This window comes from Primulina tabacum, chromosome 8 (assembly GCF_025594145.1).
Source record: "Primulina tabacum isolate GXHZ01 chromosome 8, ASM2559414v2, whole genome shotgun sequence".
Lineage (NCBI taxonomy): Eukaryota > Viridiplantae > Streptophyta > Magnoliopsida > Lamiales > Gesneriaceae > Primulina > Primulina tabacum.
Window position 1 is genome coordinate 9,147,527 of NC_134557.1, and position 26,558 is coordinate 9,174,084.

The 26,558-nt window shown below is 35.8% G+C and overlaps 2 protein-coding genes across 2 annotated transcripts; one reads left to right on the top strand and one right to left on the bottom strand.

The window, feature by feature from the left end:
- Positions 1 to 39: 39 nt before the first annotated feature.
- On the bottom strand, positions 40 to 795 carry LOC142554549 (uncharacterized). Its single transcript, XM_075665213.1, has one exon. It carries the CDS (start codon positions 793 to 795, stop codon positions 40 to 42), a length of 756 nt encoding a protein of 251 aa, XP_075521328.1.
- A 13,839-nt stretch (positions 796 to 14,634) lies between these two features.
- LOC142553633 (uncharacterized) lies at positions 14,635 to 19,015 on the top strand. Its single transcript, XM_075664022.1, has 10 exons — positions 14,635 to 15,394; positions 15,677 to 15,804; positions 15,885 to 15,947; positions 16,027 to 16,116; positions 16,240 to 16,405; positions 16,511 to 16,700; positions 16,805 to 17,649; positions 17,733 to 18,344; positions 18,644 to 18,709; positions 18,802 to 19,015. The coding sequence occupies exons 1-10, from the start codon at positions 14,864 to 14,866 to the stop codon at positions 18,904 to 18,906; spliced, it is 2,796 nt and encodes a 931-aa protein (XP_075520137.1). The 5' UTR covers positions 14,635 to 14,863; the 3' UTR covers positions 18,907 to 19,015.
- Positions 19,016 to 26,558: the final 7,543 nt, after the last annotated feature.

Genomic DNA, 26,558 nt, shown 5'->3' on the forward strand with positions numbered 1-26,558 from the left:
ATGCAATGGGTACTATACATCGTTTTTAAAAGTATATGATTAATTTACCTGCTGGTGGTTTCCCTTATGCGGAGACAAGTTAACTCCAAGATCAGCAATACAAGCCCTCGTAGTGTTATCTGCAGATTTCAAGAACGCGTATCTCCGCAAGCAATTTTTCATATCATTGGCAAGAGCTTTTGCCAAAGGGTAACTCAAAACGATCCCAGCTCCACCAAATGCTTGATTAAACGAGAAAAGGTAATTCGAAAATATAGTTTCGGAGTGCCCACCGAGATAATAATACTTCCTATGATCATAACCCGCGACCACATCAACTATATTTTCGGTGAAAAATATCGAATCATCGTCCCCCATGATCAGCCATCGAAGGTTCTCATGGTCCTCGTTGAACACCTCCATTATCCCATGCACCATCCTCTGCGCCCGAACTTCCGATCTGTTCAAGAATTTCGTGAGATTCTCAGAAACCCTGAAAGGAGGTGAAGCTTCAGGCCACGGAAGGAGAGTTGCATTAGGGCTCTTGTCTAGAAATAGGAAACCCCTTGTAACGTTCGGTTTCCACCAAGATTGTATGTATGCTTTCCTGTGGTGCCAGGCTTTCTCCGAACCGATGATTCCGAAAACAAGATGGCTGAGATTTGTGGGAGAAACAGTTCCATTGAGTGGCGATAAGAGGTATCGGGAGGGTGGGGAGATCAAGTGTTTGAGTGTGAAGGAGAAGGTGGAGATGAAGTAGAGGATGAAGGCTACTGACAATACCAGTGTTTTGGAAATATTTCTTGTTAGCCTCATTAGTTTGAGCTTTGGATTCTTGAAAATGTTTTCTACTCACTGAAATATACAGAGATTTATATAAATCGATTAAAAAAATATTTAAGATTGGTATAACTTCATCTCCCTTTGCGAATGGGCATGGACATTGTGCATAGATTTTGATTTATATTTTACTCTTGTTCATTTCAATAACATTCTGAGAATATATGTAATTTGATTTTCATTTACAAGAATTGTGTGAATTCATCTATCTTGTTCAAAATTCAAGTTTAAAAGAATATGATATTTTTAAGATACTTGAAATTATTGATGTATATGTAAAATATTTGTAGCCAAATAGGTGATTGTTGTATAAAAATCTTGAAATTATACAAATATTCACTCATTAAATTTCTTTCCATTAGATTCTGGGATTCCTAAGAATTTTGAGAAATAAATGCAAGCAAGATTTCTTTTCTTTCAAGAAAGAAAACAAGAATATTGAAACTTTCGGAGAGACGAAGATATAATGTATATATACATTTAAAAATGAGAATTTACGGATTCTAGCCCACTTCAGGCCATATTTTAAAAAATCAACTAATATATCAAATAGTTTATGGCAATGGTAAAAACAAAAAAAAAAGGTAGCAATTCCTTAGAATATGAAGGATTTGAAAGATATATTGTTAGCATATAAATAGAAACAACTCGGAAAGGTTAATAAAGGGCATTTTAAAGATAAAATTGTGTACATATTAATCATTTAAAATAAATTTAAACGAAATAACATGACATTTGCTTTTCTGATAGAATTAAGAGTAGGTCTCTTGTGAGACGATCTCACGAATCTTTATCTGTGAAACGGGTCAACCCTACCGATATTCACAATAGAAAGTAATACTCTTAGCATAGAAAATAATACTTTTTAATGGATGACCCAAATAAGATATCTGCCCCACAAAATATGACTCATGAAACCGTCTCACACAAGTTTTTGCCTAGAATTATTTAGGCTACGCTACTGACCACAACATTTATAACCAATTAAACAATGCCAAATTCTTCACCTAAATCTACTCTCTAATAAAATTCAAAGTCAGCGGCATATATGAGCCTATGGGATTTAAAAAAAATTAATGCACCCATGCCCACAGTTATACGTTAATAATTGATTTGATTTATATTCAAATAAAAATAATATCGTTATAAGAATTAACGAGACAACGATAATATCATATTTCGGATTAGTAACAAGAATGAGAAATATACTGTCAAAAATTAGATATCTTTTGGAAAGCAACATTATGGTTCATCCACCATTTCAATCTATGAAGCATGATCATTCCTGGTTGAAAACATTATGGAAGCAACGTATCTCGCCTAAATTTTGAATTTTGTTGTGGCGGAGCTCACATGATCGATTTTATCCCTACGACGGTAAATTTATTATCTCATCATGTCCGAAAGATGAGACATGCTTTTTATGCAAGTTTCATTATGCATCTACTAGTCATTGTCTTTTGTTTCATCTGTTTAGGGATGGCTGGAAAAATACTTCATTTTGGTCTTGATTAAAATTGCATAGGGATGAATCATTGTTTGATTGTTGTGGCACCCTACTCGAGGTCCATAACCCAAGAAGAATGCTACATTCCCTAACAATATCGTATGTGAGAATTTTTTCTTTTTTGAAATATTGTAAACAGTGACAAATCATTAAAAACTACTAGAAATTTTATTAATAGACATATTAGTAAATTATGATAGAGTTTTACAAGACCAAACTAACATAGAAAATAAAAACTGACAATGATTTATTATAAATATTTCTGACGCATAGATTCATAGACTAAATGACTTAATATGCTTTCCAACGGATAACCGACGAATCATTCAATGAAATTTCCTTCCTTATCTAATTCGGGGACACCGGGCTCTAAAATCGCAATCGATAACGAAAATAGAGATATTAAGTTTTTAAGAACTTAATGAGAATTAAACTACGACACATATGATATAAAATTTAACATAATGATACAATAAGCAAAGTATCAACATATGAAAGTACACGAAAACATGGTTATTAAAGAATTTTGAAGATAATTAGCCAAGTGAATTATTATACCTGAACTAAAGTCACATTATTCAATGTTATCAAACTCCAGAAGGAAGTCTACAAAGTTCTATCTTAGTTAATCACTTTAACATTCAATCATTAGATCATTCGATTATTAACCAAAACCTCTTTTAGTGGTTACTTTACGAGAATCACACTTAGTGTGATGATATTACAATAAGAGCATTACATTGGTGGTTACTTTACTGGAATCATACTAATTGTGATGATATTACAATAAAAGCATTGCATCGAATAATTCAATAAGATCAATACTTAATATAATAGTAAATAGTGAAATAAGTAGAATAAATTCTCTACTAAGATGTGATCAAGATGATAGATTTGATCGTCAATAAGGATATAAATATGTTTGAGGATTCAGTATAACAGAAGGAGTGATTACCACATATCTCATATGTATTAACATGATTAGAAGATATAATAATTATGCACATGTGCAAGAAACCAATAAAAAACATGGTGAATATCGTTTGAGAATATATCATATCATAAGTTACAGGCCCATTTCCAAAGAGTTATACAAAGAATAAAGTAAATTCTTTACCTTAGTGACTTGCTGTAGATGAGTGATAATCCAAAGTTTAAGTCAATCATATCGACCAATGTGATTATATTAGTATAGTAACACTTTCTAATTAATTTTAATGTATAATATCTCTAAAATTTATCAAAACAACGACTATTGGCTCATAACTTTATAAACTTATTTAGTATCTTAAAATGCCATAGTAATAAAAAATATTTTTCAAATAAACTTTGTACTTGTCTTATGTCTTATTAAGTTTTTAAACTCAATATATATATATTTTAAATATTCACAATAAATAGCAATTTATTCTAAAAATTCAAAAATTCACATATTACGGGCGCAATATAAAATTTTTGAAGTCTTATTATTTTAAACTATTTTTCTAGTAATCAAAACTATCTTATAAGATTCACAATAATTAATATTGAACTCTAAATATTATAACATTTTATATAACAAATCTAAGACATTATGGTAACTGATAAAATGTAAAATAAGTTATATTTGGATTTATATTTTCCATAATCAATTTTTATAATACCAAATATATAACTCACAAAATCATAATAAATTACTTTCAAGTCCAAAAATTATAAAACTTTATAGTTACTTTCAGTTATATATTTTTAAAGTATTGAATGCTAGAATTATGTATAAAAAATGTTTAGATGATCATATAGGTATTAAATCATAACTGAAAATCATAGTATTAGCTTTTAAAAATTTACAGTAAATAAAATACTAATCTAAAATTTACGAAACTTGAACAGTAACCTAGAATAATATAGAACAAGCTTAAAAAATTTAAAAAATTGCTCACCGGTCTATGATCGTTGTCCGTCTGCCACGCATGGCCTATTTTTTTTCCAGTATAAAAAACACGTGATTTTCTTCAATTTTACTGTTATAAGTTTTCTCAAATTTGTAGCCAAATCTTGTCAGAATCGAAATAACTAGTATAACTCCCCTTAGACTAAAAAAATCATACTATGAACGGTTGAAATTCTCCAAGTGATGGGTCTCATTTTGTAGGCAAGAACCAAAATTTTCCTCCAATCCATGTTGAACATCTTCCGATAACTGGTTGGGCAAGGTAAGAGGTGGTGTGTTAGTTAAATAAGTATGTTGATGATATTACATCCCTATACATGTATGTATGTATGTGAATATATATTTGTTTACTATGTGTTAATATTTTTTTACTTAGTTATTTTAATTTTTTTATTAGCAATATATTACAATTAATAAATTTATAAGTAATGAAAAAAACATTATATATGTATATACCTTAATTAATTATGTGGTTTTACATTTGCGCTTTATATGTGTCAAAGATGTTTAAGCAAGAGGATTTTTGTTTGTTCTCATCTGCCGCGCGTATTGGTATGAAACTTGCAAGAGAGCGTGAACTTTTGGGGCAGAAATCTAAATTTAGAGTGGACTAGGGATATATGCTTTTGGATTCTGTTAAAAAATTCAACTCGATGTGTGCTATGATAACAAGAAGTGAATTATGTTGGTTATATAGCATAAGTCATAAGTCGTATTTTGTGTTTTCACGATTATTCCATTACTGAACTAGGTGCATATATATATAGCCATGTTCCAGCAGCAAGAACAAGTTGTTGTGCTCACTTCAATAATAGAAAGATCTTCGGTTCTTCAATCTCTGCTTACTTTAACATGGTATCAGAGCAAGAGATCTAGGGCATCACTTCCGAATTTTGCATCGGAGATTCCACCTTCTTACGATTTTTTTCTGCTTCAGCTTGGGTGTTGTTGCGAGATTTGTGGATATTCTTACGGTTTCGTCTATAGTTTTTGCTCAATTATTTCTTATCTATGGCAACTCTCAACAATTTCAGCGATCCTCTGTCAATTCAACCTTCTGATACTCCAGGAATAAACATCATCAATGAACAATTGATTGGTGTTGAGAATTACAGGGTGTGGAGTCGCGCGATGTTGATTGCGTTGCGTGCGAAAAATAAGTTGGCATTCATTGATGGAACTTGCCAACGTCCAGCTGCTGGAAACCTTACACTAAATCAGTTGGAACGATGTAATGCATTGGTGCTATCGTGGATCATGAATACGATTTCTAAAGAGATATTTGGGGGAATCATATATTCAACTGATGCATCAATTGTTTGGAAGGATTTGAAGGAACAATTTGATAAAGCGAATAGATCTCAAATTTTTGCCATCCACAGGGAGATCGGAGGATTGCGTCAGGGTAATCTCTCTATTTCTACGTATTATTGTAAGCTCAAACAACTCTGGGATGAATATGCATCGTTCGTTACTCTTCCCTCATGTACATGTGATACTGCTCGCAAGTACATTGATCACGATCACCAGCAAAAGTTGCTCCAGTTTTTGCTTGGTTTTAACGATAGCTACATCCATATTCGAAGCCAAATTCTGATGATGGATCCGCTACCGACTGTAGGACAAGCCTTTTCTGTCATATCTCAAGAAGAGTCGACTCGATCATTGTTGGCCATTGAACCTCCACCATCAGTTTTTATTCGTCTCGACACAAAGTAGATGAACGAAAGACAGATGTGGTCACGTGTAAATACTGTCATTTGACTGGTCACTCTAAAGGGAGTTGCTATAAGCTTGTTGGTTACCCACCGGGTCATCGGTTGTATAAACCTCAACAGTTTCGGGGGCCTAGGAAATTTTCCAAGGATAATACTAAACCAAGGCAGTCTTCTCATGATGTGCACATGGCTAGTGATGCACCAGCAGAGGCATTAAATTCAGAGATCATCAATACCATTCCAATTTTTACACCAGCTCAATATGCTGAAATAATGAAGTTGTTGAGCGGGTCTGCAGGACAATCTCTTAATGAACCGATGGTCAATATGGCAGGTAATCCTGATACACCTTGTGGCACAAATTGGGTAGTTGATACAGGGGCAACTGAACATATGACTGGTAATTCTTTGTTGTTGCGAAATACTAAGTCCTTGCCTAACTCTAATAGCTCAGTGTGACTGCCAAATGGTAATCAAATTCACGTTGCCAAGATGGGTTCAGTAGCTTTATCCACATCGATAATTCTCCCTAATGTTTTGTACATTCCTCAGTTTCAGTTCAATTTGTTGTCCATCTCTCAATTCACCAAAACTCATAACTGTTTAATTACTTTTTATCCACATTTTTGCGTTTTCAGGACCTCAAGAGTGGGCGGATCATGGGGATTGTTGAAAAGAAACATGGCCTCTACCTTCTCACCAATGTATCTTCTGCACATTTTTCTTCAAGTACTACAACTGTTACACCTTCTCTTTCCTCTCAATGTATTACCTCTTCCACTCCACGTACTGTTGTTTCTTGTACAGTCACTAGCACAGAACTTTGGCATAAAAGACTTGGGCATATGTCTCTTACTAGAATGAATATGTTGCCATTTATGTTGACAAAGTCTATTTTGAAGCCTTGCTCCATTTGTCCTCAAGCTAAACAAACTAGATCAAGTTTTACACAGAAAAGTATGTCTACATCTTCACATCTTTTTCAATTGTTACATATGGATATTTGGGGTCCGTTTCGGGTACCCACTTACAATGGTGAACGTTATTTCATCACGATTGTTGATGATTTTTCTCGAGGAACTTGGGTGTAACTCATGCATTCCAAAATTGATATACTCTGCATCCTCCAACAATTTTTGGCTATGGTGCGTAATCAATTTTCCAAGCATGTCAAAGTCATTCGCACAGAAAATGCTTCTGATTTTTTCAAATCTGAGTGTAGTTCCCTTTTCTCCTCCCTTGGAGTCATACATCAAAGCTCTTGTCCTTATACACCACAACAAAATGGTGTGGTTGAACGAAAATATCGCCATATTCTCGACATAGCAAGGTCCTTGCGTTTTCAGGCAACACTTCCACTTAAATTTTGGGGGGATTGTGTTTTAACTGCGGTCTATCTTATCAACCGTACTCCTAGTCCTCTTATTCGAAACCAAACACCATTCGAAATACTGTTTTGTAAGTCTCTTTCTTACTCACAGTCTTCGAGTCTTTGGTTGCCTTTGTTATGCTACGATCTTAACTCGGGACCATAAGTTTTCACCCCGAGCAAGTGAATGTGTCTTTTTGGGTTATTCTAGTTTTCAAAAGGGATACAAAATTATGGATCTTAAGACAAATAAATTCTTGATGTCTAGAGACGTTGTGTTCCATGAGGATTGTTTCCCTTTTGCTCAATCAAGGGATTCATCTCCTTTTTGTTCTAATCCATTACCTTTCATGGACTCTTCGAGCCATCAAGGTTCATATTCAATCCTTGAGCCTTCCACTGATCCTCCCACAGTCCCTACATCATCTGGTAGTTCTATGATATAGCCACGCAAATCAACTCGCACTACTCGACCTCCTATTTGGACCACCGATTATTCTTGTCCTTCTTTATCCCAAACACACACCGTTTCTTGCGTCTATCCTATATCCCATCATTTACAGTATTCCAACTTTTCTCCCTCTTATCAAAGTTTTGTTGCTGCCATTTCCTCCATGACCGAGCCCCAATATTACCATGAGGCAGTCGTCGATCCTAGATGGAGGGAAGCTATGGACTTAGAACTTTCAGCCTTGGAATCCAATCATACATGGACAGTGGTGGATTTACCGAATCATACTAAACCCGTTGGTTGTCGATGGGTTTACAAGAGAAAATATTTGCCGGATGGGAAGGTTGATCGATTTAAAGCAAGATTAGTTGCCAAAGGCTATACTCAACTTCCGGGCATAGATTTTCATGATACGTTTTCTCCCACGGCTAAAATTGTTACCATTCGATGTTTACTGGCCTTGGCATCAATTAATCGGTGGAGCCTTAATCAAATGGATGTGGCCAATGCGTTTCTCCAAGGAGACTTGGATGAGGAGATTTTCATGTGTGTGCCACCGGGATATAAGGTTCATGGGACTAATAAAGTTTGTAAGTTACGTAAGTCCTTGTATGGCTTCAAGCAAGTGTCTCGTCAATGGCATCACAAATTTGCTAGTGTGATGGTTGAGGCAGGATTTAAGCAGTCACAGCATGATCATTCTTTGTTTTTAAAACATGGTTCTGACAGTATAACACTTCTCATAGTCTATGTAGATGATATAATCATCACAGGTAGTAGTGAAGCTGTCATTGCTCAACTCAAGATATTTTTGCACTCCAAGTTGCAACTTCGAGATCTTGGCACTCTCTGTTACTTCTTGGGGCTTGAAATTGCTCGATCCACGGAGGGCATATATCTTAACCAAAGGAAATATGCTTTGGAGCTTATCTCTGAAGTTGGTCTCTCGGCAGCGAAACCATGTGACACGCCATTTGAGCAACATAAACGGTTGACAAGCTTGGATTTGGATTTGATCATGAAACAAGAGACTTCAGCTGCTGCGAATGATCCTGTCCTTTCTAATTCAGATTCTTACACTCATCTGGTAGGGAAGTTGATCTATCTTACAATCACTAGGCCTGATTTGTCTTACGTTGTTCAGCATTTAAGTCAGTTTATGACCTCTCCCAAACAATCTCACATGGATGCTGCACTACGTGTTGTGAGATATGTAAAAAAGACGCATGGTCTTGGTATTCTACTCCCTGCTCACAGTGCCTTGTTTCTTACTGCCCATTGTGATTCGGATTGGGCGACTTGTCCTATGACACAACGGTCGCTTACCGGTTACTGCATCAAATTGGGTAGTTCTTTATTATCTTGGCGAACTAAAAAACAAAGTACTGTATCACGGTCTTCCGCTGAAGCCAAATACCGAGCCATGGCTACAACAACATGTGAAATTGTTTGGATCATTGGCCTACTTTCAGACATGGGAGTGCAGTTGCAAAGTCCTGCCATCCTATACTGTGATAATAAAGCAGCTTTGCACATAGCGGCAAATCCGATGTATCATGAGCGTACCAAACACATTGAAATTGACTGTCATGTGGTACGTGAAAAGATTAAGGCAGGTTTGATCAAGACGGAGCACATCTCTACTTCTCAACAACTAGCCGATATATTTACCAAAGGGTTAAGCAAAGAGCAACATAGTTTTTTGTTGTCCAAGCTTGGTGTTCGTGACCTCTACCAAGCTTGAGGGGGGTGTGTTGGTTATATAGCATAAGTCATATAGCATAAGTCATAAGTCGTAGTTTGTGTTTTCACGATTATTCCATTACTGAACTAGGTGCATATATATATAGCCCTGTTCCAGCAGCAAGAGCAAGTTGTTGTGCTCACTTCAATAATAGAAAGATCTTCGGTTCTTCAATCTCTGCTTACTTTAACAAATTATAGCAGCCTTCAGAAGCCACCTTCGCCTCATCATTTCATACTACTCGTAACAGATTTAGCGTTGGGCCAGTAGTAGGAGATTCACAAGGTCTGGTCTATGGCGCTCATGCTTGTGTTATTCGCATCCAGGTAATGTACAAGGTGTGGAGCTGATTACAATCTGTAGTGGCATGGATTTTTGTTTTCCTACGTGTGTCTCTTATCGGATTCCATTGGTGATGTTCGAATTGCAGACAACCCAGATGATGAACTTGGTCTAGTTGTTGTCTTGGCGCTAGAAATCAAATCTTTGTTTGGGACCAATAACTTTATTTCTCTTCTTCATGTGAAACGGTTGGCCAATTGTGTGGCTCATCTATTAGCTCGCAAAGCATTGACGCTTTCTTCGACTTTAGAATAGCTAGATGGAACTATTCAAACTCGATCTTGATCGCCATGGGATCAAATCTAATCACACATAATGGCTAGATGGAATTATTCCAGCTCGATCTTGATCGCCATGGGATCGAATCTAATCACACAGTTTGACATGTCTCTGATACCGGTTGTAGTGTTTTTCTACATAATCTTGTATGATTAGTTTATCGCTTTCTTGGTCAATTCTTGATTAACTCAGTCACTGAATAATGTACGTACATCAATGGAATTGAAGCTTTTGAAGATCAGCTTACATCAAAAGACGGAGTCAGGAATATAGCTCTACTGAATACAAAGATTTTAAACTCTAAAATCTTTTAATGTTTTAAATTGATCCGCGTATATATTAATATCAAATTAATCCAAAATTATATAAAATTTACATTTAATTTAAAAAAAAAATAAATTGGACCCAATTAAGGTTTTGCATCCTTCTTATATGTGACAGAGAACCCAGGTCTCGTAACCCCCTTTCTTAAAGTAATGTTTTTTTATACAAATTAAAAATTAAATCGAGACATATAGGTCAATAAACGTGTAATTTTTTTTGGGAAAACAACTTAGAAAATCCATTTTCTTTTACATTCAAAACAAGCAAAAACTTGTGTGAGACAGTCTCACGGGTCGTATTTTGTGAGACGGATCTCTTATTTGGGTCATCCATGAAAAAATATTACTTTTTATGCTAAGAGTATTACTTTTTATTGTGAATGTCAGTAGGGTTGACCCGTCTCACAGATAAAGATTCGTGAGACCGTCTCACAAGAGACCTACTCTTAAAAAAAAAACCCAGATAATTTTTGTTTTCTTAAAACCCATATTACAATATTGTTCTCCGTACCAAAATCTGAGATCATTTTGATTTTCAAAATATCAGTAAAAAATATTTTTTTTTAATGTTTGTAATAATATGGGTAAAAACATTACACTGGCATGTTAATATTTAAGTAAAATTAAATTAAAAGGTGGAGCAATTCATTTGGTCAATTACATACAATTTTCTTCGTAGACGTTATTTTCCAACTTACATTAGATGTGGACATGAAAGAGGCAAAATCCTAGAACTTGCCATCAAATGTCGTAGTAATTTAATTACATATTGTTTTGGTCACACTACAGGACAACAATATATTGTATTAATCTACATTATTACATCATTAAATAAACTAAATTTCTTTTTGTTATTTATATTATCTCCGAACACACCAATTTTCTTTTCCGATATAATTTTTTCACTACACTATCATTATTTATATTTTTTAAAACTAAAAATATAAACATAAACTTGAGATATTGGAAAATGTTTCATATTAAATTTCAATACACATGCAATTATTGTATACCAAGATTTAAAATTTCAAAATTTGCTAGCAAAGAGAGAATTGATTGTTGTACTTTTAATATATTACTTGAATCGTTGAGATGAGAATTGAGTTTTATATAAATTATAAAAAGATGTTGAATCTCATCGCCAGTCAGAAGATGATATTACCTAATAATCCTTTGATTTTGTTTAACTATACTTCGCCAGTCATTTATATCAATTTAATGCTTTGAAAATGTAAGAATAAAGTATATGGTATGGTTTTTATTTAATATATAATGAGATTTTGACTAATTGAATTTTTGTATCGATATTTTTTGTGACGAAAGATTAGATGTACAAATCAAATCTTTATTCTTTAAAATTTTGTTAGAACTTTTATTTCTATATAGCGTGATAGACCAAACATATGGTGGAAACGCATGATAATGTCACATGTGGCCAAGATATGAGTTATTTTCGATTGAAATGTTGTGAAATTGGTACTTAAGTAATGTCTTTTTCAAAAATTAAATTTGCAACACGTAATATCGAAATTCAGAAGCTTGACGAAAATATGATTTATGATATTAAAGTCAAATGATATATAGAAATGTGATTTAAAATATGATACCCTCGTATACATCTAGATCATCAAAGAAGTACCTTGGTCATCTTTAGTTCAGGTTTTGGGTAGTCAATAAGCCAAAAAAGTTGAGTAAAACAACTAGTGTTAAGAAGGAGTCGGGCTCGGAGCTGAGCCCGGGTAGTGAGAGCCCGGATAGTACAACTAATGAACAGTGCTCCACATCGCGATTATCCACCCGAGCACCCTGGTATAGGTGTCATCTCTGAGTTCATATGTATGGGACGTCATGACATGATATTCATTAGGAAGTCATTCGGTGCACGTAGGGATGATGTGACTAGACCAAAGTTAGTATGGATTGTCAAAATTGACAGTGTCAGTTAACAGAGCATGAGCGACCATCTCGCCACGAGTAACAGTTGGGCACTGAAAACAAAGTCATCATTGATTTCTCTCCTATAAATATCAGGTTTGCTTGATATTAAAGAAATCTTTTCAGAAACATTCTTCTGTGATAAATATGCATGCTCTTTATACATTCTCATAATATAAATCACTTAATCGACTTGAGCATCGGAGTGGCTACGCCGAAGAGTATTATGACACCCCACTGACAATCTCTGTTTTCTTAAATGTGCAGGAATATCAAAGTCCAGACACCTATCATCCCCAGTCCGACTTATAATCATGATAGAAAGTAACCCGACTCCGTGTAATTACCTACCACACTCAAACTCAATTCACCTTTGAATTCAGTTTTAATTGTCTTAAACCCAAAGAACATGCATCATCTATCTAGCCTAGAAAATAAAATAAAAAATCTAAGTCATCAACGTGTCACCATCAAATTAAACTTCTCCTAAATGAAAAAAAAATAGCAATAATTCCAAGTCAATTCATCGACCCTCCATGCCTCAATAGCAATATACAAAAAATAATAGCTAAAAAACATTATTGGATCTATTTTATTTTTTTCAAAGATTCCGCCAGCCAAGATAGTCGATCCCGACCAGAAGATTCCATGGATCCACCTGGAATCGTAAGGCCTGGCACCGCTGCACCCAAGTGTTAATAATCAGACGACTCAACAAAACTGTCCTGTCACTATTTTCAATATCAACCATTCATTTTCACACTTTAAAGTTATTAAATATATCGAAATCACGATTATATACTTAGTCGCCTTTTTATTATGAATTATTATTATTGAAGTTAAGTTACTATAGATTACAAACAATTTTTATTGAAAGTATTTGTAATCATTTTGTTACAATTTGGAAATTATTGTTTAAAAAAGTGCTATTTTTTTCCAAGAAAATGATAATGTAATTTTTGTTGGATAACGTTAGTCTTATTGTTATTTGAAAATTCATTTTTTTATTAAGATAAGGGTATTACTGTCATTTCAACAATAGTCATTAAAAAAACCTGCATATATAATTATATTAATTAATATAATTTTAATAGTTGTCCATCAACCATACACATATATGTATCCAACAATGAGGTGATGTTCACTTATTAAACGTGATGAATCATACCAAAATTATACGTTCATTATATGAGTGTCAGTTTCATGATAAATATGATATGATTGACGACGAGTGGCATGAATCTGATTGATTGATAATTGATGAAACACAACCCCCCAACGAGTTATGTCGAGTTTCTATTTTACTTTGTTCTTTTTTTTTTTTTGAAGTGTAATCTTATATCAGCTGATAACTACAATAATATAGTGGACAATAATTCAATAAAATGGCATGCAATTGGTTGAATCACAGCACAAAATTCCAATCTGTGTAAAGCAATTCTCGAAACAAGAAGACTTTCTTGAATACAATTTATATTACGAGTTATAAAAATATTTACTTTGTTTAATATGTAGGTGGCATGCACCCTGTCTTATTCTACTGTGGAATATATATCATTTCGGCTAGTGGGCACAAGAAAAGGTAAACCATATATTTTTTTATTTATTTAATCAAAAGCCAACCTTTTTTTCTTTCTAAAAAGTTGAACAACTCTCCTCAATTTACCTTACACATTTGAAAAAAGATCGAGTAAATGTTCAAAAGCACGAGAAAGCAAAGCCCCTTAAAAGTGGGAATCGTATTTAAGAGGAGTGTAATCAGTCGCCGAGCCAGGTACATATATACCTGGGCTTTAGTTCGGGTAGCTCAATTTTTTTAAAAAAAATTATATATATCTAAATTTTGTATAATTTTAGAATAATATGATATTCGTCCGTGTAGATTAATTTAAAATATTAATAAATTTTAAAGTTAAAAATTTTAGCTTGCGCTTAACCATATTTCTGATTCGGCCACGGAATGTAATGGAGTCAAGAACAGCAGTTTGGTGTCTTAAAGATTCAAGAAGATTAAGAAAATTAGATCCCATTTATAAAAAAGTTACATGGGTTGTTGATGAGATTTGACAAAAAGGTTTTGGTTGATTTCGAGTAGTAGTTTAGTCTATGAACCTGTACTGGTTAGTAGCTGCTGCTCTATGTTCCTAACCATGCAAGTGGACCACCTGATCCCACCCACCCTACCTGCCCCCAACACCTCAGGGAGATACGTGGTTCTTCCCATAAATCTGTATGAATTCTTTGTTCTTAAAAGGGTCCGTGCCTGATTTTTTTTGTATTTCGAGCTATGTACTTGAAAGTGTCCTTTTTAATGGTTCTGTAGTCAAGTCTTCTGCTCTGGCCCATACAGAATCCCATAAAAGAACGATGCCCTTTTCCACGATTCCTATTGTGCATCATATTCAGGAGGAGTTATGCCAAAACTAGTCGATCAAAAAATCCAATGTCTCTTTTCCACCCACTACGGTTCATCTGTGTTGTAATTTCATCTCTGAGCCTGGGTGTATTTTCTGACTGTGGTTCTTCCTTTGTTCGTCAGTATGTCAAGAGAGCTGATCAAAAATTTGAGCAAAAAACAGATAGATTCTGGGAGTTTAAGGAACAATCCAACTCATGGGTTGAGATTAAACTGCCTTATGAACTTGTTTCTTGTGTTAATGATAACTGCATAGTCGTGAATTCAATTCAAGAATCAGTGAAGGAGAACAAAGATAAGGATGATCGTAAAGGAAAAATCTTGGAGAAAGATTCTTATGAACCTCTGAAGGTGAGAAAAAGAATTTCTTTGACAAAAATGTCCGAAACTTCGGTCTGGGTAACGGGGGCAAGCGGGTCAATATACGAGAGGTTCTGGAATGGATTGCAGTGGGTGATTGCACCTCATGACTTGCCAGTTTCTGCAGGATATGCAGTTTCTGTGTTTATGGTGAATCAGACAATTCTTGTTTTGTCTGAATCAGGGATTCTGTATCAGGTAAGATTTTGCAAAAGGGCCTCTTTGTATTCCTGTTTTGAGTTATGTTACGTGTATCAAAGTAATAATATGAAAAATACTATTTATCCATCCCCTTATTTTGAAAAGAGTGGCAAGAAAATTAGAACTGGTTGGCAGTGGGATTAACTTTAGTGGGTTGGATTGATGCTGAATGATGATGAGGGTGGACTCAATAATTTATCCGAGGGGCGAGTTAATTTGAGAATACAACTTATATTTTTAAACTATTGTAATGAAAATAGCACTTCTTAATGTATTCAGATGATGCTAACAGAAGAATCACAGCCAATCTGGATTGAGTTCATGCCAGTATTTGATCAAACAAGTAAAGTAACAGATCAAAATCCTGCTATTCAACTTTCTTCTGGAGTTATTTCAAATGACAGGGAGTGAGTAATGGCAAAATCACTTCACTACCTTTACATTCGGTAAATATAATCTGATCTTGATTGTGCTATTTTATCCTCAGGAGAATTTTTTTCTGCACGAAAAATGGGGCCTTACTTGAGCTTCTTGGTGTTGATCCTCCAAGGTAAGAATGATGGCAATTTAAGAGTTCATTTCGACCCTAAAATGTTTTGATAACATCTTGGTTGTCTTTCTGTAATCAGGTGGACGAATCATGGACGGCCCCCGGGAGCAAATGTTGCTGCAATTACAGATGCTGCTACAATTAGACCTGGAGTTCTCTTCATTGTGAGGTGAGCGAGCACTTTACCTACTTCAGGAATGGTATAGAATAGGCCAGTTATAGATTCCTTGAGACTATAACATGATAAATGGTTTCTTTTCTCTCTCGACTCGGGGTTCACATCGTGTCACAGTGCTGCAGGAGACCTTTATGAGTATGATCAGACGTCAAGACCTGCATGGAAGAAGCATATACACAGTCAAGGATCAGTAAAAGATGTTTCCTTAGCACCATTCAAGACATGCAGCCTGCATGGAATATCTGGACCTCATTCAGTGTCACTCTTCCTCTTGACTAAGGTACTTTTGTCTGAAAGCTTTCATTCATATTATGTAAAATTTTGATCTTTCGTTCATATTATGTGTAACTTTTGATAAAATCGCATATATTATATGTATATAAAGGGAGGCGAGTTGTTTGAGAGACGACTGAACCAGAGGAAGTGGAAATGGGTGCATCATGGGAATCCTAAAGGTCATCCATTGAGCTCCATTACTTGCATTTCCCAGGATGAATCTGTTGAGAGTACGAATTTGTTGTTTCTTACAACCGCTGCAGGTTTTGTTTTTGAGTATCAAATCTCAAAGAATCCAGGTAATGTAAAATTTCATCCACTGTATTTTCAAGTTTCCAAGATTCATATAAAGCAAAACTCAAGTTACGGTCCTAAAAATCATATCTTGATATTGATTCATCAGGCGGTTCTCAGGATCAAGACATCGGTGAAAACTGGTTAAATCATAAGCACCCTTCACAAGCAAAAGCTGCCAGAGGTATTCCAGGGTTGAAATTGCAAGCTGGAAGAATCGTCTTTCCTCTAGATGACGGTAGGCTTGCAGAGCTTCATTTATCAGGTCTTGGAGGTGAAAATTTGGGCCCGAATCCACCATTTAGTACCCGGAGAAAGATTTTACCCAAATATGTATGGTCATTGATGGATGCTCCTGAAACCGAAGGGTGGAATGCTGAATATTGCTCTGAAGAACGTGGACCCTCAAATTGCATTGTAGGCACGAAAGATGAAACCAACGAATTAACGAGTCCAAGATCAAGTTCTAGATGGAGAAAGGACAGCAGAATACAGCAGAATTACCTTTTGCCTGGTGCATCAACATCTGATGGTATCTCGTCCAATCCAGGAGAAGAGTATAATTTTCCAGATAAGTGGATAAATACACAATTCCGTCTCCGTTTGATGCAAGGGGGAATGTCGTTTTTCGTCATAACAGAGAATGGTCATACATTTGAATACCTGAATACCGAACAAGTGTGGTTGTGGTTAAGGCACGAACATTCGACTGCAATGGAAGGCGTTCTGGGAAACTACAATGGAAGCTTGTTTCTAGTTGATGAGCAAGGGAGTTTGCTGATCAGGGAAAGAACCAGCAATGATCTGTCATGGGTTAACTGTACTTCCATGAAGAAGGGCAGACAAGTAATTGGTGGTCCACCGTGGGACAGTGCACCAGGACTAACACCAAAAGCTAAAGTAGAAGATGCCATTTTCTTTGTCAGCAGAAGTGGGACACTGTTACAATTCTCAGTACGTAAACTTCAATGATTCTGTTGAATTCTACTCAGCCCAAACAGCAATCATTAGTAACCGAACTTTGTATTTTTATACAGGTCGCGTTAAGAAAGTACAAGTGGAAAGATTGCAAGAATCCTCCAAGCGTGAAAATCGCGAGCATAGTAGACCAGGAGGGATTCAGGGAGAACATCGTGTTTGTTATAGGGGGAAATGGACGGCTATACCAATACAACAAGGTTAGTGAATTGTGGCATGAACATTACCAATCGCAGCACTTGGTTTTATCGAGATTACCAGGAACAGCCATGAGATCGTCACCACCATCACTCAGGGGCTCACTTTTCATGTTATCGGAAGATGGTGGGTTAGTTGAGTATCAATGGGGTTCGTTGGAGGGATGGAACTGGATAGAACACGGGACTCCTTATACAAATGTGACATTAGTTGGAGCAACTGGCCCTTGCTTTGGAGGGAGTGAACTGTTTGTAACCGGTTCAGATGGAAGTGTTTACTTGAGATATTTGGATCAAGGGGAGTGGAATTGGAAGGATTGCGGATTCCCTGATGCAGGATACATGGGTGATGAAAAGGAAAAACAAGTTGAAGGAAAATCAGACAAGTATGAGATTTATAACGATCAAGAATTTGCAGGTATCCTTGAGAAGATCGAAGAAAACAGTGACAGTGACAAAGATTGTAACCCAAAGGTGAGTGCACAAAACCACCAGCTTAACTTGTCCACATTCTCACTAGACATGTCAAATGTGGTGGCCTGGACAAGAGAATCCTCGGACATCACAAATAAACAGTCAAAAGGTTGAATCTTGACCGTTGCCACTGTCCAACTAGAAAATTTAAGAAGAAGCTTGAAATTTTTAAGAAATAAGCCCGGCTAGTCCTGGACTTGTGGACAAGTTCTGGCCAGGCAACTTAGCACAGCCCATTTTGCGTCACTACATCTTCTCTAACCCATTTAATTCTCATCACCATATGTGTTTCTGCGCAGGTAGCATCTACAAGACCAATCCCATTTTCTGATGATTCGGTCATATTTGAGTTGAGAGATGGCCGAGTAAGTAAAACATCAATCCTTGCACACAAAACAGGTTCTATTCAATCAACTTACCTCTAAAAAATTGGTATGCTGAACAATGTTTCATGCAGCTGGCAGAGTTACGACGAATGGAGGATAAGTGGCTATGGTCGCGCACGATTGGTACTCCAACGAGCTTATGCATGGCGCATTTCTGGACATCATTGGCATCATGATAAAACAATGTATAAATTTAATTAATGCAAGACAGAAACTGTAGGATAATTAACGTAGATTAGGACCAACAGCAAAAATAAATATAACCATTAGAACTGTGGGACAGAATTATAATTTCGTCATAATTACTATCATTAGCGGAAACGTTTGTACAATTTGTTTGATTACAAACAATTTTAACATGACAAATTAATCATAACTTAGATGTAATAAGGTACAAATTTCAAACTAGATATGATTGCACAGATATATACACATACACACACGCTTATATAACAATTTTTTTTTATATGGATTACATATATAATTGAAAATTTAATTTATGATTATAATTCCAATAAGAAAAATGTAAAGAATTTAATTTTCAATAAATTAATTTCATCTCAGCATTAATATTATGTACTTATATTTATCTTATTTGTGGGCATGTAGTTTGATACACTGAAAATTTAGGATTCAGCAAGCGTCACTAGTCCAGACGTAGGTTTCGAATTTGCTCTAAGTCTGAAATCGCGAGTAAGACCGTTAGACGTAGGTTTCGAATTTGTCATAAGCCTGACATCACGAGTAAGACCGTTAGAAGTGGTGCTGCTGAAAACAATACAGTGAATAAGAATGAGTTGAACGCTCAAACCTGGTATTTATAGGAGAATACGTGTGCATGTCATGGTTCTTTTACCTTGGCTAGAGATGGGCCGGGGCCCATGATCCGGTGTGGGCTCGATTTGGATGAGCTCATACCTGAGATATCAGGGTTTTATTTCATCTCACAATTACGAAATGAGCCATTGGTTGGAACTTCAAAATTATGTACTTGTATATTATCTTTATGGTTTGTGTCTCGATGTGGGCAACAACATAGGATTAAACTATATACTTGATTCACATTAACAAAGTAACATAATGAAATTTTTACTGATGATTCACATTCTCAAGAAAGAAATATTAATATTAGTTAATAATTAAATTATGAAATTTTGACCAAAGTGACGTCTAATCTTGAGCCATATTGTCCACACATTATTTACATGAACTCATACAAAACACACACCTAATGTCATAAAAGACAAATCACAATAATCAACATTGGCTTTTTTATATAGGTGATAATAATAGATAATTTTGTTAAAATTGAGTTTAAACACAATTGGGAATTTTCAGGAAATATATGATGTCACGTCCCGATATCGGGGTGAGTTGACATCCGGCGTTGTTTTACAATTATTCAATCGTAATTCAACAAACCTCGTAGTACAGTGTACAATCAAACCAGTCTTTTTCATAAAACATACATTGTCTTTACAACGTAATCAACTTAACAAACGAGTGCGGAAGCGAACAACGTAAAAATAAAAGATAGCCAAATTCCAAAGTATGTCTTGATCAACTGAAACCTTGTTATCATCCTCAGAAATGCATTTGCTTTTCTTCTTCAACTTGTTTTTCATTCTTATCTGGGAGTTAGAGGTGTAAGGGTGACTATTTTGTGAAATACTCAGCAAGTGGAGGCCGATCGATCATAATAACACAAGGATATCCATATATAGATCTTAACAATTCGAAATTTGCCGTGTCTCAACAAACGTCGGGACAATAATTAGATAAAATGATAGACATGACATAACTTATATATATTTATGTAAACATTAAATGAATTTCATGTCACAATAATAATTATAACAAAAGTCAAGACATGATATTAACAATGAGCAAACATAACTTATCATATGCATATAGACATATATATTATTCGTATTACACTGTTATTTCATCTTATTATCCATGGTGTTACTGATCAGTCCCCTATATGTAATTCCTCTAAGAGATGAGGCCATATATCGGTTATTATTATCCACCGCATCAGGGCCATAAACTTGTCATATCTTATTATGTTTTAGGAAAATTTTCCTTTTTTACCATTTCTAACTTGAATCATAACAGTGCCTTTAAACATAATTCTTAGAATACACCAAATTGGTGTTTAAGAACATATATTAGAATATAACATGAAACGAAGACAACATAATTTTGAAACGAAAGGAACATGCACTTGAAATTGATTTAAACATGCTTAACAATTTATCGAAACGAAATATTCATATATCAAATCGAAGGAATATATCATGTCGATCGAATTTTCGAAAACATACTTAAATACTTTAAAACATAAGCCCACTTACTGAAAGGTGCTCTTAAATTATGGAAGAAACAAGCTGGAAGTTAACGTCCGAAAATCCGTAAGATTGCTAAATTCGCTTGAATTCCGAGCAGTATTCTTGCAGATACGTTTCCCTATAATGTTTAGAACATTTGAAAGTGTATTATGAACACGTGAAGATCGGATTCTGAGGTCGGGAGTGATGGGACGAATTTCCAGAAATATAACAGAATTCTTGCTCCTAAATTTCACTTCAAGAAAGGTTGATGGTTTCAAACCTCAAGCTTGCTCTAAATGGAGAGGTTTTGGTGTGATTTCCCTCAAACTCAATACATCTATTTATAGGCAAAATTTGAAAACAATTTCCACAATTTGATGCATACTTTAATATATTTTATTTATTTTAGTCAAAAGTTGGGCACATTTGATTTTCAATGTTTTGCACTCATGTTTTGTCAATGTTTTGCACTTCATAATAGTTAATAATAATAATAATAATAATAATAGCCATAATAATAGTAATAATATTCATAATTCTTACATTCATCCCTCCTTATCGGAAGTTTCGTCCCTGAAACTTGAGTTTTCTAGATTTTCAAAAAGACATGGATATTGCTTGAACATCTTTTCTTTTAGTTCCCAAGTAGCTTCTCTTTCGGTATGATTAGACCATTGTATCTTGACATAGGAAATGTTGCGTCGCCTTAGCACTTGTTCTTTGGTGTCCAAAATTCTAATTGGAACTTCTTCATATCTTAGCTTTTCATTCAGATTTCCTTCTATCAGAAGTGGTCCAGTTTCAAGAACATGATTTGGATTCGGGATAAATTTCGTCAATTGTGAAACATGAAACATATTATGAATCCTTGACATATCCGGTGGCAATGCTAGTCTGTATGCCAGTGTTCCGATTCTTTCAAAAATTTCAAAAGGTCCTATGTATCGGGGATGTAATTTCCCAGCTTTATTGAATCGAACAACTCCTTTCATGGGAGAAATTTTTACGTAAGCTTTTTCTCCAACTGTGAACTCCACTGGTTTCCTCTTTAGATCAGCCCAACTTTTCTGTCGATCTTGAGCAATTTTGAGTCTTTCTTTAATGATTGTTACTTTGTCCACGGTTTCTTGGACAAGATCAGGTCCAGTTATGGATTTCTCTCCTACCTCATCCCAGTATAAAGGTGATCGACATTTTCGGCCGTACAGAGCTTCGTATGGAGCCATTCCAATACTGCTATGATAACTGTTATTGTAAGAGAACTCAATTAAAGGTAGATGTTCACTCCAATTACCACTGAATTCTAAAGCACATGCTCGTATCATATCTTCAAGGGTTTGTATTGTTCTCTCTATTTGGCCATCAGTTTGAGGGTGATAAGTTGTACTGAGAGTAACCTTAGTCCCCATAGCTTGTTGAAAACTTTTCCAGAACCGAGATACAAATCTTGGATCTCTATCAGACAGAATGCTTGTCGGAACTCCATGTAATCGCACGATATTGTCCATGTATATGGTAGCCAATTTTCCAGAATATAATTCATGCGGACAGGTAGAAAATGTGCAGATTTTGTGAGTCTATCTACGATTACCCATATTCCATTATGACTTTGTCTAGACTTTGGTAAACCTACTACAAAATCCATGGAAATATGTTCTCATTTCCATTCTGGAATTTCCAAGGGTTGAAGAAGTCCTCCAGGCCGTTGATGTTCAGCTTTAACTTGTTGACAGACCTGGCATCTAGAGATGTATTCTGCTACATCCTTCTTCATTCCACTCCACCAGAAATTTTTCTTTAAATCTCTGTACATCTTTGTACTACCGGGGTGGACCGAAAATTTTGATTTATGTGCTTCAGACATTACTTCCTGTCGAAGATTCTCGATGTTTGGTACACACAATCGTCCTTTCATCCACAAAACTCCCTTCTCGTCTATATGAAGATCTTGTGACTTCTTTTCTTTGACTTGTTCTTTAAGTTTTCTCAAAATAGGATCTTGATTCTGTCTTAACTTGATTGTTTCTTGAATGCATGGTTGTGCAGAAAATAATGCTATGATCACTTTACCCATGTTTTTCCTACTTAAAGCATTAGCTACCTTATTTGCCTTGCCCGGGTGATAGCTTATTGTTAAATCATAATCTTTTAACAATTCAATCCATCTTCTCTGCCTCATGTTCAATTATTTCTGTGTGAACAAATACTTGAGACTTTGATGATCTGTGAAGATCTCGCATTTGGCGCCGTAAAGGTAATGCCTCCAAATTTTTAAAGCAAAAACTACCGCAGCTAGTTCGAGGTCGTGAGTAGGATAATTTTTCTCGTACGGCTTCAATTGTCTTGATGCATAAGCGATTACTCTTCCTTTTTGCATGAGTACGCATCGTAAACCCTCTTTTGATGCGTCACTGTAAATGGTAAAGCTTTTGTCCTCACTGGGTAGAACCAGTACTGGTGTAGATGCAAGCTTTTCCTTGAGCGTTTGGAAGCTCTTTTCACACTCCTCACTCCAGTTGAATTTTGAGTTCTTTTGTGTGAGGCGTAGCTATTGAAGAGAAACCTTCAACAAATTTTCGATAGTAACCTGCCAATCCCAGAAAACTTCGAATTTCAGTTACTGTCTTAGGTCTCGGCCAGCCAGTGATTGCTTCCACCTTTTTAGGGTCCACAGATACTCCTTCTTTTGAAATGATATGACCTAAGAAAGTCACATTTTTTAGCCAGAATTCGCATTTCTTGAATTTCGCGTATAACTCTTTTTCTCTTAACATCTGAAGAGTCAGGTGAAGATGTTCTTTGTGATCCACTTCACTTGGGGAATATACGAGAATGTCATCGATAAATACCACCACAAATTTGTCGAGAAATGGCTTGAATACTCTGTTCATGAGATCCATGAAAGCTGCTGGAGCATTTGTCAATCCAAATGGCATTACCGTAAACTCATAATGGTCATATCTTGTTCTGAAAGCTGTCTTTGGAACGTCTTCTGGTTTGACCTTCAGTTGATGATATCATGTCCTCAAATCAAGCTTGGAAAATACTGTGGCTCCTTTGAGTTGATCGAAAAGATCATCTATCCTTGGAAGAGGATATTTGTTTTTGATTGTGATCTTGTTGAGTTCTCTATAATCGATGCACAATCTCATACTTCCATCTTTTTTCTTTACAAATAAGACTGGAGCTCCCCAAGGAGAGACACTTGGTCTGATTTGTTTCTTGTCTAACAACTTTTGGAGTTGTTCTTTTAGCTCATTGAGTTCTGCTGGAGCCATTCGATAGGGTGCCTTTGATATTGGTGTAGCACCTGGTACCAAGTTAATCTCGAATTCTATCTCACGGTCCGGGACCATTCCAGGTAACTCTTCTAGAAAGACATCCGAAAATTCTTGTACCACTGGAATATCTTCTATCTTAAGCTCGACTTCTTGTTTTACTTCATTTACCATTGCTAGGTAGACTATTTCTCCAGACTTCATGGCTTTCCAGGTTTGAGATGCAGAAAGGAGGGATTTACATTTCTTAGCCTTGCCATGGTATGTGATTTCTTTTTGGCTTGGAGTTCGGAGTTTGATAATCTTACGCCGACAATCTACTATTGCATGACTCTTGGATAACCAATCCATTCCCAGAATAACGTCGAACTCCACCATGTTGACTTGAATCAATTCAGCATTGAATGTGTGTTTATTGATATATACTATGCAGTTCCGATGTATCTTATGTGTTTCAATTGTTTTACTGGTGGGAGTAGCAATTCTAAAAGGTTCAACAAGTATCTCTGGTATAAGCCCTAACTTCTTAGTGAATCTCTTAGAAATAAATGAATGAGTGGCACCACAGTCAAACAACACATAAGCTGAAATTTTATTGATTATAATGGTACCTTCCACGACATCGTTTGCCTCATCTGCCTCTTCTTGTGTTATGGCAAACATACGAGGATTGGTCTTATTCTCCTTTGGCTTGTTGGGGGTAGCATTAGTGTTTGACCATGTCATTTTCTTTAATGGTTCAGGACAATTAGCAATTCGGTGTCCCATCTTCCCACAATTGAAGCAAGCACAAGTGTTCCTTCGACATTCTCCAATGTGTCGGTAGTTGCAACATGGACACGGTTTTATGCTTGAGAATGATGTAGTTGAATTGGAAGGAGTTCCCTTGAATGGTCCACTCGATTGGTTTGACCTTTTAACTGGTTGTTTACCTTGAAAAGATTGTCCAGTGAGAGTTCGTTTATTTTTATTTTCATCTTCTCGGCGCTTGATATCAGTCTCAGCTCTAATGGCTGCTCCCATTAAATCATCAAAACCTGTGGGTTGGTAAACTGCCAGAGCTGATTGGATACGGCTGTTCAGACCACGTTTGAAACGATGCATCTTCAGGATATCATCTGCCATGATGGCAGGAGCATAGGTTCCAAGGGAGTTGAATTTAGAAGTGTACTCCACAACAGACATATCTGGTGTTTGAGTAAAATTCTCGAATTCACTCAACAATTTTAATCTCAACTCTGCTGGATAGTATTGTTTCAAGAATACTTCTCGAAACCTTTGCCATGTGATTGGTCCGACTTCTGTCATATTTGCTGAGATTGTCTCCCACCATTTGGCCGCCTTTTCTTCTAGGAATGGTGTCAGCACAGTCACTTTTTAGTTCATTTGGCACTTCAAGCAATTGGAGTTGTGTCTCAATATTCTTGAGCCAGGTTTGACCAACTTCTGGGTCAGGGTTGCCGTCAAACATTGGAACTCGATTCCTCCGAAAAGATTCATAATGGTGTTTGATTCCATTCGGTGGTGGTGGCTGATTAGTGTTAGTATTTAAATGGCTCATTCCTTGGAGGGTTGTTGCCACAATGGTTGCTATGGCCATTAAATCTTCTCTGCTAAGACCAACTCTTGCTGGTGGTGGTGTATCTTCGTTGTTATTGTTGTTGCAATCATTGTTGCGATTGGCATATCGCGGGTTGCGGTTGCTACGATGGGGTCTCTCTGCCATTTCCTACACGCATGAGAATTTCTAAGAGGTTTGAATAATTATGTACAAAAATATTGAAGATTATCTCAAATATGAAATCAATCAAGGAATAGATCAAATAAACTTTTTATTGATTCCAATGAAAAGGAAAAGCAATACAAATCAAAGTTTTCAGAAAGTGCAAAGATAAGAAGTACAAAAGAAAGGAAATGGATTATAAATCCTTATTACAAATAATCACGACACTAAATACTCAATCATCTAAAATCTCGTCATCTCCTAGTATTTCGTCTTCCATCTGTTCTTCTACCGGTTCTACTTCCGGCTCCAATGCCATAATGATGGCATCCTCAAGATGATGAACATGATTCTGTAATTGTTCATTTTGCATAGTCAAATTCTGCACCGAATTCTGTAGTTCTTGAATGGTTGCCTCATCTTGCTGACGGCGTTGTTTTTCCATTAGCAACATTTGTTGAATCTTAGACTGTAGTGCTTGGGATTCCTCTAAC

Coding starts and splice junctions, on each gene's coding strand:
- LOC142554549 (XM_075665213.1), bottom strand. CDS start 795: ATGAGGCTAACAAGAAATATTTCCAAAACACTGGTATTGTCAGTAGCC.
- LOC142553633 (XM_075664022.1), top strand. CDS start 14,864: ATGTCTCTTTTCCACCCACTACGGTTCATCTGTGTTGTAATTTCATCT. Junction 16,117..16,239: donor GGAGTTCTCTTCATTGTGAG/GTGAGCGAGCAC, acceptor ATCGTGTCACAG/TGCTGCAGGAGACCTTTATG. Junction 18,345..18,643: donor ACAAAGATTGTAACCCAAAG/GTGAGTGCACAA, acceptor GTTTCTGCGCAG/GTAGCATCTACAAGACCAAT.